The sequence below is a fragment of the Ochotona princeps genome, chromosome 10 (assembly GCF_030435755.1).
Source record: "Ochotona princeps isolate mOchPri1 chromosome 10, mOchPri1.hap1, whole genome shotgun sequence".
Taxonomy (NCBI): Eukaryota; Metazoa; Chordata; class Mammalia; order Lagomorpha; family Ochotonidae; genus Ochotona; species Ochotona princeps.
In genome coordinates this window covers 68,977,126-68,991,175 of record NC_080841.1, presented here as the reverse complement: position 1 = coordinate 68,991,175, position 14,050 = coordinate 68,977,126, and the positions used below count along the sequence as shown (strand labels likewise).

Here is a 14,050-nt window from a genome sequence, read left to right as displayed (position 1 = left end):
TTCACCTTTTTTTTTTTTTTTTTTGGCCCTTTCTGACCTTTCATAGTCTGTCAGCACCAATCAGTATGTTAACAGTATAGAGTTTAGATCAACCATACCAACTATTTAAAAAATACATGAGGCTTCTTTTTTAAGTTTTCCTAAAATAGTTCTTAGTCTTCTGACACATTAAATTGTTGGAATGTTATGACTAAACGGCTCCTCAGTGAAGTACAAAGCTGTGAATGTTCAAGTTCCAAAAGGTTTCCTTTTTGTGCCTCTCATCACTTCTCCAGCGCTGCCTCATGGGAGTCTAAATGTTATCACAGAGGTCTTAGCTGCTTGCCAGCGTGGTGAGGAAGAGAAGAGATGATGTTTTTTTAAGTGTCAAAGAAGACGAGTCTTAAAGATAGCCAAAGCGATCTACCTTTTGAGGGGGTTGGAGTCTGGTACATTTTGGTAGCTGGCTATGCTAAGAGTAGATGTAACATTAGGATTATGTTACACAATACCAGGGAATATATGTCATCATTTTCCCTCCCTCCCTTCCTTTTTTCTTTCCTTCCTTCCTTCCTTCCTGTCTCCTTCTTCCTTTCTCCCAGCACAGCCAGAACTACTTGTGAATTTTTTAAAAGAATTACTCATTGTCACAAAAAAGTTCATGCACTTTTTATTCTTTTTAAAATTATTATTTGCTTAAAAGTTAAACTAAAAAAACTTTTGAGCATCTCCAAGCTCAGCTTGCTAGGATTGACAGCTTGCCGTTTATTCCCTAAAGGTAGAGACAAATTATTTATACATATATTTTGAGTGGTTTTCTTATACATCAATTATAAGAATTACAGAATTCCATGCATAAATCTACAGAGAAACCAGTAGTTTAGCTATTGTTTCTATCATGCCCTGTTAAATTTCCTTTACAATATGTCCCAAATGATATATCATCAAGGACTTTCAATTTGTGTTTTCCAATTGTTATGTCAGAAGAATTATTTTCAGTTATTTTTTTCAAATAGCTTATGAAAATGAAAACCAGATAGCTAAGAAAAATGATACTGAATTGATAACTTTTCACAATAGTTTTAGTGATAACACTCATTTTTTGTACTAAAACAATTGTGCGTGTTGTAAAGACATAGCATTTTCCATTTTCCCAGTGAAATACAAACTCAAGACTTGTAGTAAATTATTTGTTTTGCAAGGTTATGGGGACCAGCACTTATTATTGTTTTTCCAGCCTAAACTGCTTTACCCAGCTCTTTGGAAACACGCCAATAAATATTTGTTGCATGCTTGAAGGAATGAGGAATCTGGACTCCTATTACCAAAACCGGTATTAGGATATTTTTTAATCTTGTTGTTCCATCAAAGAGATTTTAACTCTTTGCCTGACCGAATCTTGCCCTCCTTCCTTCCTGCTTCAGAGGAAGAAGACCCTAATGTTAATCCATTGACAGGATTTTTTGCTCTGAGCACACAGCTATGCCCACGTCCTTGGCACTTTCAACAATAAATCCCTTGGCCTGGCAACAAGACATCCTTTATGGGATGGTTGTGACAGCAAGTAAAACAATGCATTTGAAGCACTTCTGGATTCCCTGGCACTAAGCACCTTTCCTGTCAATGGTAAATATTAATCCTTACTGACTGAAAGGATAACAGGAGGTCACAGATGAGACTGGTATGAATTGAAGCATCATGTTGAATTCACAGAGGAACTCATTCATTCTTTAGGAAATTAGGGCCCTGCATGAATGAGCAGGCAATGGTCTATGGATAGGGGGCCAGGAGTTGGATTGTGAAGGATAACAAGAGTGGGCATCTTACTTAGGGTCCACAGTGGGCCAGGCTCCATTCTAAATGCTGTTTGGTAGTTATTTTACACATACTTCATTTCCAACACATTCCTATGAAATGGAATTTGGGTAGCTCAAAGTAGTTTGATGCTAGACAGGCAGCACAGAGAGAAAGAATAAATACAAAATATGCAGGCAGGAAAGGCAAGTTCATATTTGAAGACAGTGGTGACATTGACTGCTTAGAGCAAAGAGCTGGGCCGTGCCACAGTGAGAAATGGCAGAGGTTTTGACAACCGTACCAAGAAAGAGAAATTGGCTTTATCTAATGGACCAAGTAAAGAGCAGTTCTAACTAGACATCTTGGAGCAGGGGCATATAGACTGGAAGTAAGGTCTTGGGCACTCTACCATAGCCCCCTCTTGGTTACCATCAGTATGAGGCCGTTTCCCATTAAGCTTAGTAAAGGTTTCCTATAGGAAGGAACGGGTAAAGGATGGAAAGTGCTGGAGGTGAATTCCAGCCATGCATTGGTAACAACTAGGGACTCAGAATAAGGAAGTGAATCCTAGAATGATTTTCTTTAAAGATTTATTTATTTTTATTGCAAAATCAGATATACAGAGAGGAGAGACAGAGAGGAGGATTTTCCGTCCAATGACTCACTCCCTAGGCTGCCATAATGACCAGAGCTGCGCAGATCTGAAGCCAGGAGCCAGGAACTTCTTCCAGGTCTCCCACACGGGTGCAGGGTCCCAAGGCTTTGGGCCGTCCTCGACTGCTTTCTCAGGCCACAAGCAGGGAGCTGGATGGGAAGCAGGGCCGCCTGGATTAGAACTGGGTGCTCATATGGGATGATCCTGGCACGTTCAGAGCGAGGACCTTAGCTGCTTAGGCCCCTGTGCCGGGCCCTCAGTTTAGAAGAAACAGCAACATCTGCACAGATACTAGACATGAGCTGATATTTAGGGCTCTAACTCCAATATCTTATTCACAGTAGAACACAGCATCAGGTAGTTGGATTTAGCCAACTTTTTTTTTTTTAAGTAGAAGCAAGAACTTGCAAACAGTATTGCTAAGTATTTACCCATAGTATTGTAATCAGCATTGCCATTAAGACTTTCTTCACTTTCTCCTTGCTTGCTCTGTCCATCCAAGTTCTTATGGTGGTTACTCCTTCTTTGGGGTCTCCTCTGGAACTCAGCCCAAATACACATCCTCGCCTTCCATCACACCTGGTAGTGTTTTCCTCGTGTTTGTGTTACCTTCTCCTGTGTCATTCCATTTCTTCCACACCTGTTACCACAAGCCAGAATCTAAGCCTCCCCCACCTCTACATCACCTGCCACTCTTTCCATGCTGAGCAGCTCTGTTTTCTGAGCTCCTATACATTGCACTCACTGTAGCTCGCCTTGTGTTAACTGGGCATCTGCTAACCAGCTCCCTGTGTGTTACCTATTTTGGAGACTGTTTCAGATGCTGCACATCCCTTCCCGATCAGGTATGTTTCTTTGAGAAAAGGTTAGTGGAAGCAGCTTTAGACTATTGGTGGGGGCAATATAGAGAACTCACATCACTTTTATTAAGGATACTTAAAAGGGGAGATGTTAAGTAAGACTTGGGATTGTTTTTTCTAAAGGGATGTTTTTAGCTGGATGAAAGAAGCTGAGGAGAGTTCAGCCTGAAGCTTCACTTGTGCTCCATAGGATGGAGAGGAGTGAGGTGAATCTGAGAGAGGGTTGGAATTGTAGCCACTGGGTCCTCAGGAGCCCAGAAGGGTCTCCCTGATGGAGACATAGGGCTTTGAGGATCTGGCTGAGCTGATGAGAAAAAGGAAGGGCCTTAGCAGGCACACTATAGCCATAATGGAAGCCGAATTTCTAAGCATCTCTGTGAGCTTGTTTGGGAGGGTGACTTTAAATTTCTGAGGAATAGGGATTTATTAGTACAGTATTCATGATAACCAGTGGAGAATGTAGCAATAAGTTATCTGTAGGCTGCTTTTGTAATGAACATGAAAACAAAACATTTCATTTCCTTGGTTCACTCAGGATTCAAAAGCCTATTTTGTGCTGTCAAAATGTTGGTTTCTGGGGCCAGCACTATGGCTCAACAGGCTAGTTCTCCACCTTCAGGCACCTGCACCCCATATAGGCACTGGTTCATGTCCTGGCTGCTCCATTTCCATCCAGCTCTCTGCTTGTGGCCAGTGAAAACAGTGGAGGATGACCCAAGTCCTTGGGCCCCTGCACCCATTTGGGAGACCCAGAAGAAGCTCCTGGCTTTGCATTGGTCTCAGCTCTGGCCATTGGGACTAAATGGAAGATCTGTCTCTCCTTTTTTTCTGTAGGCTAGTCTTTCCATTAAAAATAAGTAAGTTAGGTCCCTCAGTCATGATTTTCAGGAACTAAAGATCGTAGCTGCAGAGGACTAGTGTAATAATACGCAGTATTTTCACGGCTGTTAAACCTGGATAAACAGGTGTTTGATTCTCACAGAGGAGTCGGCAAGTTCTTGAGTTTCTGCTTTTTATGCACTGCGCTGCTGTCCTTACCTCACCTCCAATACCCTTCTCTTCATTTGCTTTGCAGAGCTAACCCATACTTATCCTACATCATTTTAGACGGATAACATCTCCAAAAACAGCTGCCTGTGCCTATTGCAGCTGTCATCCCCCCAGGGTCTGCTGCCTCCCGCCTGTCCCCCACCTGGGCTTTCATCATCCCCACACCTTACCCTGTGGCTATTGCCCACCACAGGCCATTTTCCCCACCGTGTAGGCTCCTCCCGGAGCCCTGTGGGTGCCCAGAACCAGACCGAGTAGTGTATTTAAAAGGCTAAGGGGATTCAAGAACGTTTACTCATTCAAGGAATATGGTCTCAGTGGAGGAAATGTGGACAGTGCTTCTGCCTTCCACAGTGGAGTTGTCAATATTCCATTCTCAGGATCGTTTAGAGAATTGTGGTTTATGCTCTCCTTGGCTCCAACCCCACCCGGTGGAAGGCAGCTAAACCGGCCTGGGACACGGCAGTTTTCCTGTGCGCCCGAAGCTAATAACAGTTCATACCAAAACCGTATTCAGGAAGAGCCATTACTATTATTATTTTATCACAGCCCCCAGGGAGAAAAGCAGACTTAAAAAACATGGCTGTATATCTGGGCCAACTTTGGAGATTTTGCTGTTAAACTTAGGACACTGTATGCAACAATCTTCCTGATTTTTTTTAAGAGGAAAGTGGACACCCACTTCCCTGTGTAACATCAGTCAAGTGTCAGCAATCTGTCAGCTCTTCTGTCTACAGGGCGCTTCCACTTGCTGGGCTTTTCTTGCTAGGGTTGGTGTTTTTGTGTGATTCCATCTTATACAGTTTTCCGAAAACAAATTCGAGTCATGGTGATGTCGAAAACAGCAATTTATAGAAAAACCGTGAACTGAATGTAAATAACTGGTCTTCAGATTTTTGAGGTAGATCTTGCTGTGATCTTTTTTTTTTCCCCCTGAACTGTCAAGTATCCAGTAAGGATGCCCTTTGCTTGAATTCCAGTAAAAGCGCACAGAAGTAGAAACAGATAAAAATGTACCATCTATTTTTTTTTAAGTGCTACTTTGGAAGCCGAATAGGATGCCTTCCTTCTAATCTGGGGCCGCTGGGAGAGACCGGGAGATGCGAAGTCTATCAAATAGCATAACCCGAAGTTGCAGCAGACATAACAATAATCACCGGTGAAAAGTTTACCCCAAGTAGCACTTCGCTTCTGATTCCGCTGGCGATTTTTATCCTAAAGATTGGAAACGCCACGGTTAACCAGGATGCTCCGGGCAGGAGAGCGCGGCGCCTGTGGAGCGTCCCTCGGCCGCCGCATCCCTGCGGGTTGGCTTGGCTCGGGATCCGGAGGGCATCGCTGGCAGCCGGTGCCCCGGCTAGCAACCAGGCTGACACAGGTGCCCTGGAGCCCCGCCGGTCCTTCCTCCCCATCGCCTTCCCCAGGGCCCCCGGCAGCATGTTGGTGCATTTTTTTTTTTTTTTTTTTTTGCAACCCCAGCCCGTCAGGAAACAAAACAAAACAAAACAAAAAAACCCAACCAAACAAAAAATAAACCCGGCTCTGGTGGAGAAGGGGACGGGAGCGACCGTGAGAAAAAGCGAGCGTTTGCGCCAGCCTGCCAGGTGGAGCGGGCGCCCCGGCGTCCGAGCGCCCCCCGCAGCGCCCCTGCCCGCGCCCGCGGGGTGACGGGGCGCGGGGCGCCGGGGCCAGGCTGCGGGCCGGGCGGGCGCCGGGGGTTGGCGGGCCGCGCGCTCCGGGCCGGCCTCGAGCCCGCGCTCCCCCCCCCGCCCGCGTGCCCGCGCCGCTGCGCGATGCAGTGTGGGGAATGGCTGGGGTTGGCTGAAGAGCGCACAGTGGAGTTTTAATGTCCGCCATGTTGGCCATGGCGTATTGAAGAGAGCGAGCGAGAGAGGAGCGGAGCGGCACAGCCTCCCACCCTCCCGGCTGGTGTGAAGTGCCCGGAGACGGCGGGCTCTGCGCTCCGCCCCTCCTCCAGTCCCCCCGGCAGCGGTCGGCGAGTGGGGACCGAACCCCCGGGTTCTCCATGATCCCGCTGGCCGGGGCCGTTTCCCCAGAGCCGAGAGGTATCTGCTGCGCCTGAGATGAGTAAACTGTCGTTTCGGGCGCGGGCGCTAGACGCCTCGAAGCCGCTGCCGGTGTTCCGCTGTGAGGATCTGCCCGACCTGCACGAATACGCCTCGATAAACCGGGCCGTGCCGCAGATGCCCACCGGAATGGAGAAGGAAGAGGAGTCGGTACGTGGTAACTCCCCTGGCCGGGCCCGCGCCACGGCTGCCCGCGGCGGCGACGGCCGCGGCCGAGCAGCAGCCCCCACACAAAATGGCCGCCATCTTCTCGGTCGCCGGCCGGGCCGCTCCCCCCGCCCGCCTCCCGAGCCCCCCGGCCGCCGCGGCCCCGCCGGGGCCCCCTCCTCCTCCTCCTCTCAGGCCCACTCCCCCTCCCCGCCGCCGCCGCCGCCGACCACCCCGGTCACTGGTACCCGGGTCCCGCCGAGTTCGTGGGGCCCGAAAGGCACAAAGGGGTCACGTGACGAAGCTGCCGGCAGCCATTTTGTGGTCTTAGTGCTTGGGTTGGGCCTGGTGCATCCGGAAAGAGGGGGATCGGGCTGGGGGGCGGTGGTGGCGGCGGGCGGCGGACGGCGGACGGCGGGGGAAGGAGCAGGAGCCGGAGCCGGAGGAGGAGGAGGAGGATGGGGAAGGAGGACGGGGCGGTGAGCCGCCGAGCCCGCGCGGAGCCGCCGCTGCCCCGGCTTGCAGGCTGTCGCGCGCGCCGCCGGGTGGCGCTCCAGGGCCGCCGCCGGGCGCAGTCGGGGAATTTTCACTTCCCCGGTGGCCTTGGGCAAAGCAGGTGGGGCTGCCCCAGCGTGGAGTTCCCGCAGGGGCCGGGGAGGCCAGCTTTAACGACCCCACCTCGCCCCGAAACGTCACCCGGGGTTCAGCGGGTCGGTGCGCGAGGGCCCCTTCTCTTGCACGCTTGGAGTGGTGGAAGACGAGGGTCCATCGCGCTGTCCGGGCTGCGACTTTGGCAGACGCCTCCGACTGCCGTTAGCCGGAGGAGACCCCTCGTCATCGCTGCTTGTTCCGGACTTTTGTTTTTTCCTTCCTCTTTAACGTTGGGCATGTGTCGCAGATCCGTCTAGGGTGCGCTGCAGGTGTGTGCTTTGAGTTGCACCTACCTGCCTGCCCGCTTCTTTCTCCGCAAGTCCCAAGTCGCTGGGGGAACTGTAAACTTCAGCACTCCTGACAGCTCGTGGAAAGTCAGCTTATTCACTTGGTTGTGAACACCGGGGTATCTGCTGCACCTTCGGGTGGGTTCCCGCGTGTCAGCGGTGGCAGGACGTTCTTTAAGTCGTGGAGCTTGACTTGGTGGGAGGCCCAGGGACGCTAGACTATTTTAGTGTTTTCCCCATATCCTCGGCCGTGTACCCTGCTGATTCGTGATCCCCGGACCTTGCCTGCAGATCTGCGGATGCAAACCGTGTAGCTGGGGACGGTGTGTTGACTGACAGTTCATGGGAATTGGGAAGCATGGGTTATGGAAAGCTGTGCTGTCAGCCGTGGCGGGTTCTGTATGTCTTCTTACCATTGAAGCTGTGCTCTGTAACATTGACAATAAAATTCTGGAAACCGCTTGGACTGTTGACCGTTTTTCCTGTGAGGTGGTTGGGACAGTCAGATGTGACCTGGAGCGAGTCCTGTGCACGGCTGACTGTGCGTGCGTCCCTGGCGCACGGCTGGACCTCTCCAGGGTAGAATCCTGCCATATGCGTATTTTTAAATAAGTGATTTGTTATCGAATTAAAGTACTTGTGATTGCAGCGTCTTGCCCTTTGGTTTTATTTTTATTTCCATTGATGAGTTCTATGGAAAACTTTTGAGTTGGGGGAATGTCATCCAGCTCTGGCAATTGATTACAGTTACTCTGTGTTAGACAGTCAACCCAAGGGCAGTGCACTTGAGAAGCTGAGGGCAGTCTTGCTTTAGAGATACTTGGAGAGTCCCAAGAGCTGTACCCTAAAATAACTTGAATTCAGCTGATGTACCAGGGCTTGTTACATTTTACAAGCTAATATTTGTTCACTTAACAGAGCGATAGTTACCGTTCACTTAGGAGGGAATATGGAGACCCCACTCCTGATCCCTGGAATCAGGCTGCTTTTATCCATGAGCAGTTGAATTTTTCCACATCGACCAGACACTGTATAATGAAGCATACACCCCAAGAATTGACACTGAACTTAAAGGGAGTGTAGAAGTGCCTGGTGCAGTTCTCTCAGGGGTTAGTATTGGGAGTGTTGGCCACTGAAGCAGCGTCTTTGGAGCCTCTTACACAGTATTAAAATGTATACCAAATGTAAACAAAGGTAATTGAAGAATTGCCTTGGCTTCAGGAAAACGATGCCTTTTGACACCTTAGTAATGCTTCCTCTTGGGCCCGGTAACCTAGAATCTGAATGGACGCCAATTTAGAAAAAGCTATATACTTACTGTTAGCTTGAACGCCTTGAGTCAGGCTAGAGAGGAGTTTCCAATGCCTGCTTCTTAAAGCATTTCACGAACAAATTACATCTACATGGGACTATAACTAGTAATTATTGTAGAATTGATAAAAAGCATTGGTCTTTTTACTCTGGGGAAGTAACTGTTGTACTGCCCTTTAACCTATTGTAGTACTGGTAGCTAAACTAGTACAAGGGAGCAGCTTTTGAAGAGATTTAGGTAGAGGCCCTGCCCCCTCTAAATGAGTTTGCAGTTGAAAAATGTTACTGAGCTTTTGAAACTTTGTTGTCATTTTTGGTTATTGTGGTAGAGTTGAAAAATAACTGGAGTGGGATGAACTGAAGGATTTGACCTAATCACGAGCGTCAGAGATTTAATGTCGGAGTTTGTAGAGCTGTCTGCACTTTGCAGCTTTGTCAGTTAAAGCTTATAACAGAATCAGTTTCACAAGAATAGATGATAAACTTGGTAAGTTTTATTTCTTATTTTTTGAAAGAATCGGGTTTTTGTTCTTTGCTTTTAGTGTTTTAATCCATTTTTTAACCCCTTTATCTTGAGCTGTAAAATTCAGTCTAGATTTCTCCATTTTATCTACTGTCTTGAAGTGAAGAGAAATTATGTGAAGTCTCAGCTTAAAGTTAACAAAGTTTAGCAAAAAAAAAAAAAAAACCAGCTTGGATTAGAAAGGAGTTGAATATTTAGAATTTCAGCATTAGATGTTGAACAGTGTGGGTAAACATCAAGGATGGTTAAGAAGCAGCATTGAAGTCTAATCTGAGTATATTCTACGTTGTCCCAGGTGTTTTTGAGTAAAAGTTTCTAGGCCGGGGTTCTGAAAATTGCATGGAAATAATTCAGGCAGGGTAAATTCCCATGTGATGTGTAAAATGTTTTGTGATGTCTTTTTCTAGTGGAAGGTGGATGCTTGTAAGTTTCTTGACATTTTTGTCATAGGCAGGGGCCAAAAGCTCAGGTTTAGATCTGCTGGACTAGAAATTTCCTATAGCATAATTCTTGTTTTCTTACAGCCTGTCAGTTATTAAGTAAGTAGACTTACTAGAAAAAGGATCATTGTAAAATGATATCACAGACCAGGAAGAGACTGAGGCCTCAACCACTGGAGAGACCTATTAGAAACTTCAGCGTCCAGGTGTTTACTTTATTGCTGTTAAGTTTGAGTGGCCAGTTGGCTCAGAAAAATTTGGGATTAGAGTGTACTTAGATTTCACTTTCTTCGGAAACAATAGTCGAAATGAGTGGGCTTGTTCTCTAATACTGCTATGTGGGTGCTTCTTGATGGGCATTTATATGGAAGTGATGTCTTCTAATCAATAGAGTTTAAAAAAAAAACGATTTGTTCGAAAGGCGGATTGACGGGGGAGAGGGAGATTAAAGTTTTCCATGTGCTGGTTCACTCCCCAAAGGTGCACAATGACCTGGGCTGGAGCCCAAAGCTGCCACATGGCTGGCAGGTGCCCAAGTACTTGGAACATTTTCTTCTGATTTCCAAGGTGCCTTAGGGAGCTAGATCAGACGCAGATCAGCCAACTGGCTCTCCGACCCGGTTTGGCTGTGTTGCAGATGGCAGCTCAACCCGATTTTCTGCCATGATGCTGGTCCCTTAATAGAATTTAATTAAATGTAACATCAAAATATGGAATAGTTTTGAATCTTGAAAGTGGGATAGAAAGCTGTGTAAAGGTTCAGAAGTTTGGCCAGGATTAAATACTATGCCAGCCATTCCTAAGATCTTTCTGATATCTAATTTAAAATGGACTATGTTGTGTGTGTTCTAAGATGTCATGGTTTGTAGTGGTGGGATAATGGTAATGAGGCCGATAGAGAAGCTTTATTTGTACATGGACACATGTATGCACATGCACGCGTACACACACGCACACACACACATCCGACAGCCATGTTGTTAAGCATTGAAGTCCTATCAGGAGTAAATTCCTTTGCATTGTGAAGGTGTGGAGTCTTGGATATATTTGTGACTCAACTTAAGAGTCACTCATTTGCAGGTGGTTAAAAGCAGGGGGTAGCATTTTAAAGGGACAGGTAATTCCATGGAATAGTGGCATAACTTAATTCTACTTCTTAGAAGAAAAGAACCCATAAGGAAATGAGAGTTTGTAATCTAGGAATACATGAACTGTGACCTTGTGATGTGACTTTCACAGTGAGCTCTTGGGCCACTAGTATGACTTAGTTGAACAACTTTTTGGTAGTAATCAAAGTATAGGGAAGTCACAAAGTAAAATAAGGATTTGTGTTCTAAGTGACTGGCTACAATTGCTTTCCATGAATTACTTACACTGTTTTCACATTTATGGCACATTGTTCTTGATCATATTAATTTAACTTGGAAGCCTGTAATTATAGGTGGTAATCTTGAGTTGTTATGTTATTTTAAATGTGGTGGCCACTCAACTTTGCAGCTTTAGATGAATTTCATCCACCAGCCCGCTGTAGTTAATGGACAGAAAACATACCTCTTACTTTAACAAGTCTATAATGTATTTTCTGAGTTGTAGCTTTGATAAATGCAGCTATCAGCAGTTCTCTGCAAGATTTTCCTGTTATTTGCTGTGATGGATGTTATTTTTAAAAAGCTTGGTTCCCCTTTGGGTGCACGCTGTGACAACTTGCTGAATTTTGTTAACAGATTGTGATGGCAAATCGTTTTTGGTTGAATATCCCTCAGTGTAGTGTGGCCTTACTATCCTGTGATTGACTGAATGCATTTCCTAATGCTTTTTGTATGTTGGGGTGATTTATAATTTAGAATCCCCAGTAGTAGTTGTCTGTTCTCGGGGAAAATGTACCTTCACTTTGTGCCCTTGGAGTCTGTTACCCTCCCTGTATGACCTTTAGTCTCCGATGTGTTAACAGTCTTGATTATTGCGTATCAGGTAGCTTTGAGAAGTGAGGGGGTAAGTTGAATTTCATAAGTACAAACATGAATTTTTAGAATGGCCATTTTGTTGCTGCTCAGAAATGACCTCTACCATTTATATAGTCCCTTTTTGGGGGTTGGAAGAGGAGGAGTTCAGACATAAATATTTATCTGTGGTCTCTCCTTGAACAGTTGCATAATGTAGTTGTAAAAACAAAACTGAACAATTTGAGTGTAGGCAATCACTGATTGAGAAAAGCCTCATCCTGGGAGGCTTTCCCTGGCCTCTGACGTTGTGCGGGTATGTAAACTCCTGTGCACCCAGATGGAGAAGCAGTCCAAGGTAGCTGTGGGATGTTACGTATTATGTTGACATGCACTTGTCTATTTCCGAATCTATTTTATGTGCTTGTCGAGTAGTTGGTAAATTTTGACTGAGTGACTTCATTTGCATGTTACATAAATGTATTTTATGTAGAATCTGGTACATGGGTAATTGCTTCCAGTTTAGTTTTAGAAGGGTCAAGTTCTAAAACTAAGCTTTGAAGACAGTGAAAGCTATGAATGAGTGTAGTAGTCACAGAATGCCTTTATGAGTTTGAGATTGGAACCAGAATTCTGTGATTGCCTCAAATACTCGAGTGCTGCGGCTACACTCAGCGAAGATTGAGAAAATAAATGGGTCTGTTTGTATTCATTTCTGTAGCAGAAGTGTGTTACTTCTTCACTGTGAGCCAGTTTCTGTGAGCACAGTGAGCAGCCAGGAGTTATCTCAAGGACCTTATGCTGTGTGGGCTCTGTGAGGGCAGGACTTTATTTCTGCTATATTCATTGATGTGTTTTCAGCACCTGAAACACTGCCTGGATGTTGTTAATGTACCATATTTGGTATATTGGGCAGCTGAATTCTAATAAAATAATGCAGACAAAACATGGAAATGAAAGTGAAAATATGACTTTTATGACAGTGGAGCAAAATAATACAGAATTCCTGGTAGAAGGAGAGGAGATAGTTTTCTTTGCATAATCAAGGAACATATGACCTGAAACTTGATGGAAATGAGCCAGATGTGTGAAGATACAGATAAAGAACATTCTAGGCTGACAACCTGAGGTTAGAACAAAAAGATTAGGATAACTAGAACAGAGCAAGTACAGGGTTGAATTTTCTGAGATGAGAAACAATAGATATGCAGGGGCCCAGATCAGGCAAAGCTACAACGGAGTTCCTGTTGTTTTGAATGGAAGTAAACCACTGGACACTTTTATAGGGAAGGACTGACGTAGCATAACTGGCTGCCATGTGGAGAATGAATCATATTGGACAAAAAGTAAACATTAATGGTGGCTTTAAGTAGAGTGCTAGTGGATGAGAAGAGAAGTGGATGAACGTGAGGAATATTTTAAAGGTAGACCTTATGGAAGTCGCCCTTTGATTGGAATGCCATGGATGGAAGGAGTTAAGGATGAGCACCTAGATAGATGATTGGACCTCTCACCTGAAGATAACTCAGGATGTTGGAGGAGGAGTGGGTATAGAAAGGGTGGGCTAGTTCAGTTTAGAGTGCTTCTCATTCATTCAGAACTAATTGGCTATGTAAGAATGTAGTGCATTAGAGCAATTTGTACTAGATGTGTGTCATTTTGAAATTGTGGATTGATACAGTATATATGTAGGTCTTTAGCATATGGTTGGTATTTCAGACTGTGACCTAGTTGGGACTTATTTAAAGGGTAAGCTATCAAAGGGGTAGGAAGAAAATGAGGATAAATGTAAAGAAGAAAGGCCATTGATTGTGTCTACTGAGAAGATGACTGCAGGAAAGTAAATGCTGAGATGCATGCCATTGACCTTTTGTGTTACAGTGGATGGAAGGAAAGACCAGTTGGAATAGAAAATAATGGACGAGAAAGGGACACAGCAAGTCCAGTTAACTATTTGCCAAAGTTCTTTAGGAAAGAGAGCAGAAAAAATAGGGCAGTAGCTAAAGGGGGCTGCTGAATAAGCAAATGATTTCTTCTTAAAAATGAGTTAAAACACACAGGAGAGAAGACAACAAAACTGAACCTTAGGTTTCTGGAGTTCTTGCCCATGAAAATTTTTAGGTTCCATTACAAGGAGGGGAGAGGAGAAATCCAAAGCAGGCCTGGCAGCTTCTTTGAAGAGCAAAGAATTCAGAGTTTGGGGAGCTCAGAGCCAAGAGTAGCAAAAACCAAACCAACCAACCAAACAAACAAACAAAAACCAAGAAGCAGAAGTAGCAGAACTGTCCAGAAAGGGTATGGAGACCCCAAGGGGTCACTCCCA

General features: G+C 45.6%; 2 protein-coding genes across 4 annotated transcripts in view; one reads left to right on the top strand and one right to left on the bottom strand.

The window, feature by feature from the left end:
- CCDC7 (coiled-coil domain containing 7) overlaps window positions 1–6,611 on the bottom strand; it is a 127,016-nt gene extending 120,405 nt beyond the window's left edge. Inside the window, exon 1 of the mRNA XM_058669584.1 lies at window positions 6,602–6,611. The gene's annotated coding sequence lies outside the window, so the exon portion shown is untranslated. The remainder of the gene's footprint in view (window positions 1–6,601) is intronic.
- Window positions 1–14,050, top strand: part of EPC1 (enhancer of polycomb homolog 1) — a 98,734-nt gene that overhangs the window by 22,467 nt on the left and 62,217 nt on the right. The window contains exon 1 of one of the 3 annotated variants that reach the window (XM_004588450.3): window positions 6,418–6,578. The exons of the other annotated variants lie outside the window; for them this stretch is intronic. Within the exon in view, the coding sequence (XP_004588507.2) occupies window positions 6,426–6,578 (153 nt within the window). The 5' untranslated portion in view covers window positions 6,418–6,425. Of the gene's footprint in view, window positions 1–6,417; window positions 6,579–14,050 lie in introns of those variants that run through there. 3 annotated transcript variants of the gene reach the window in all.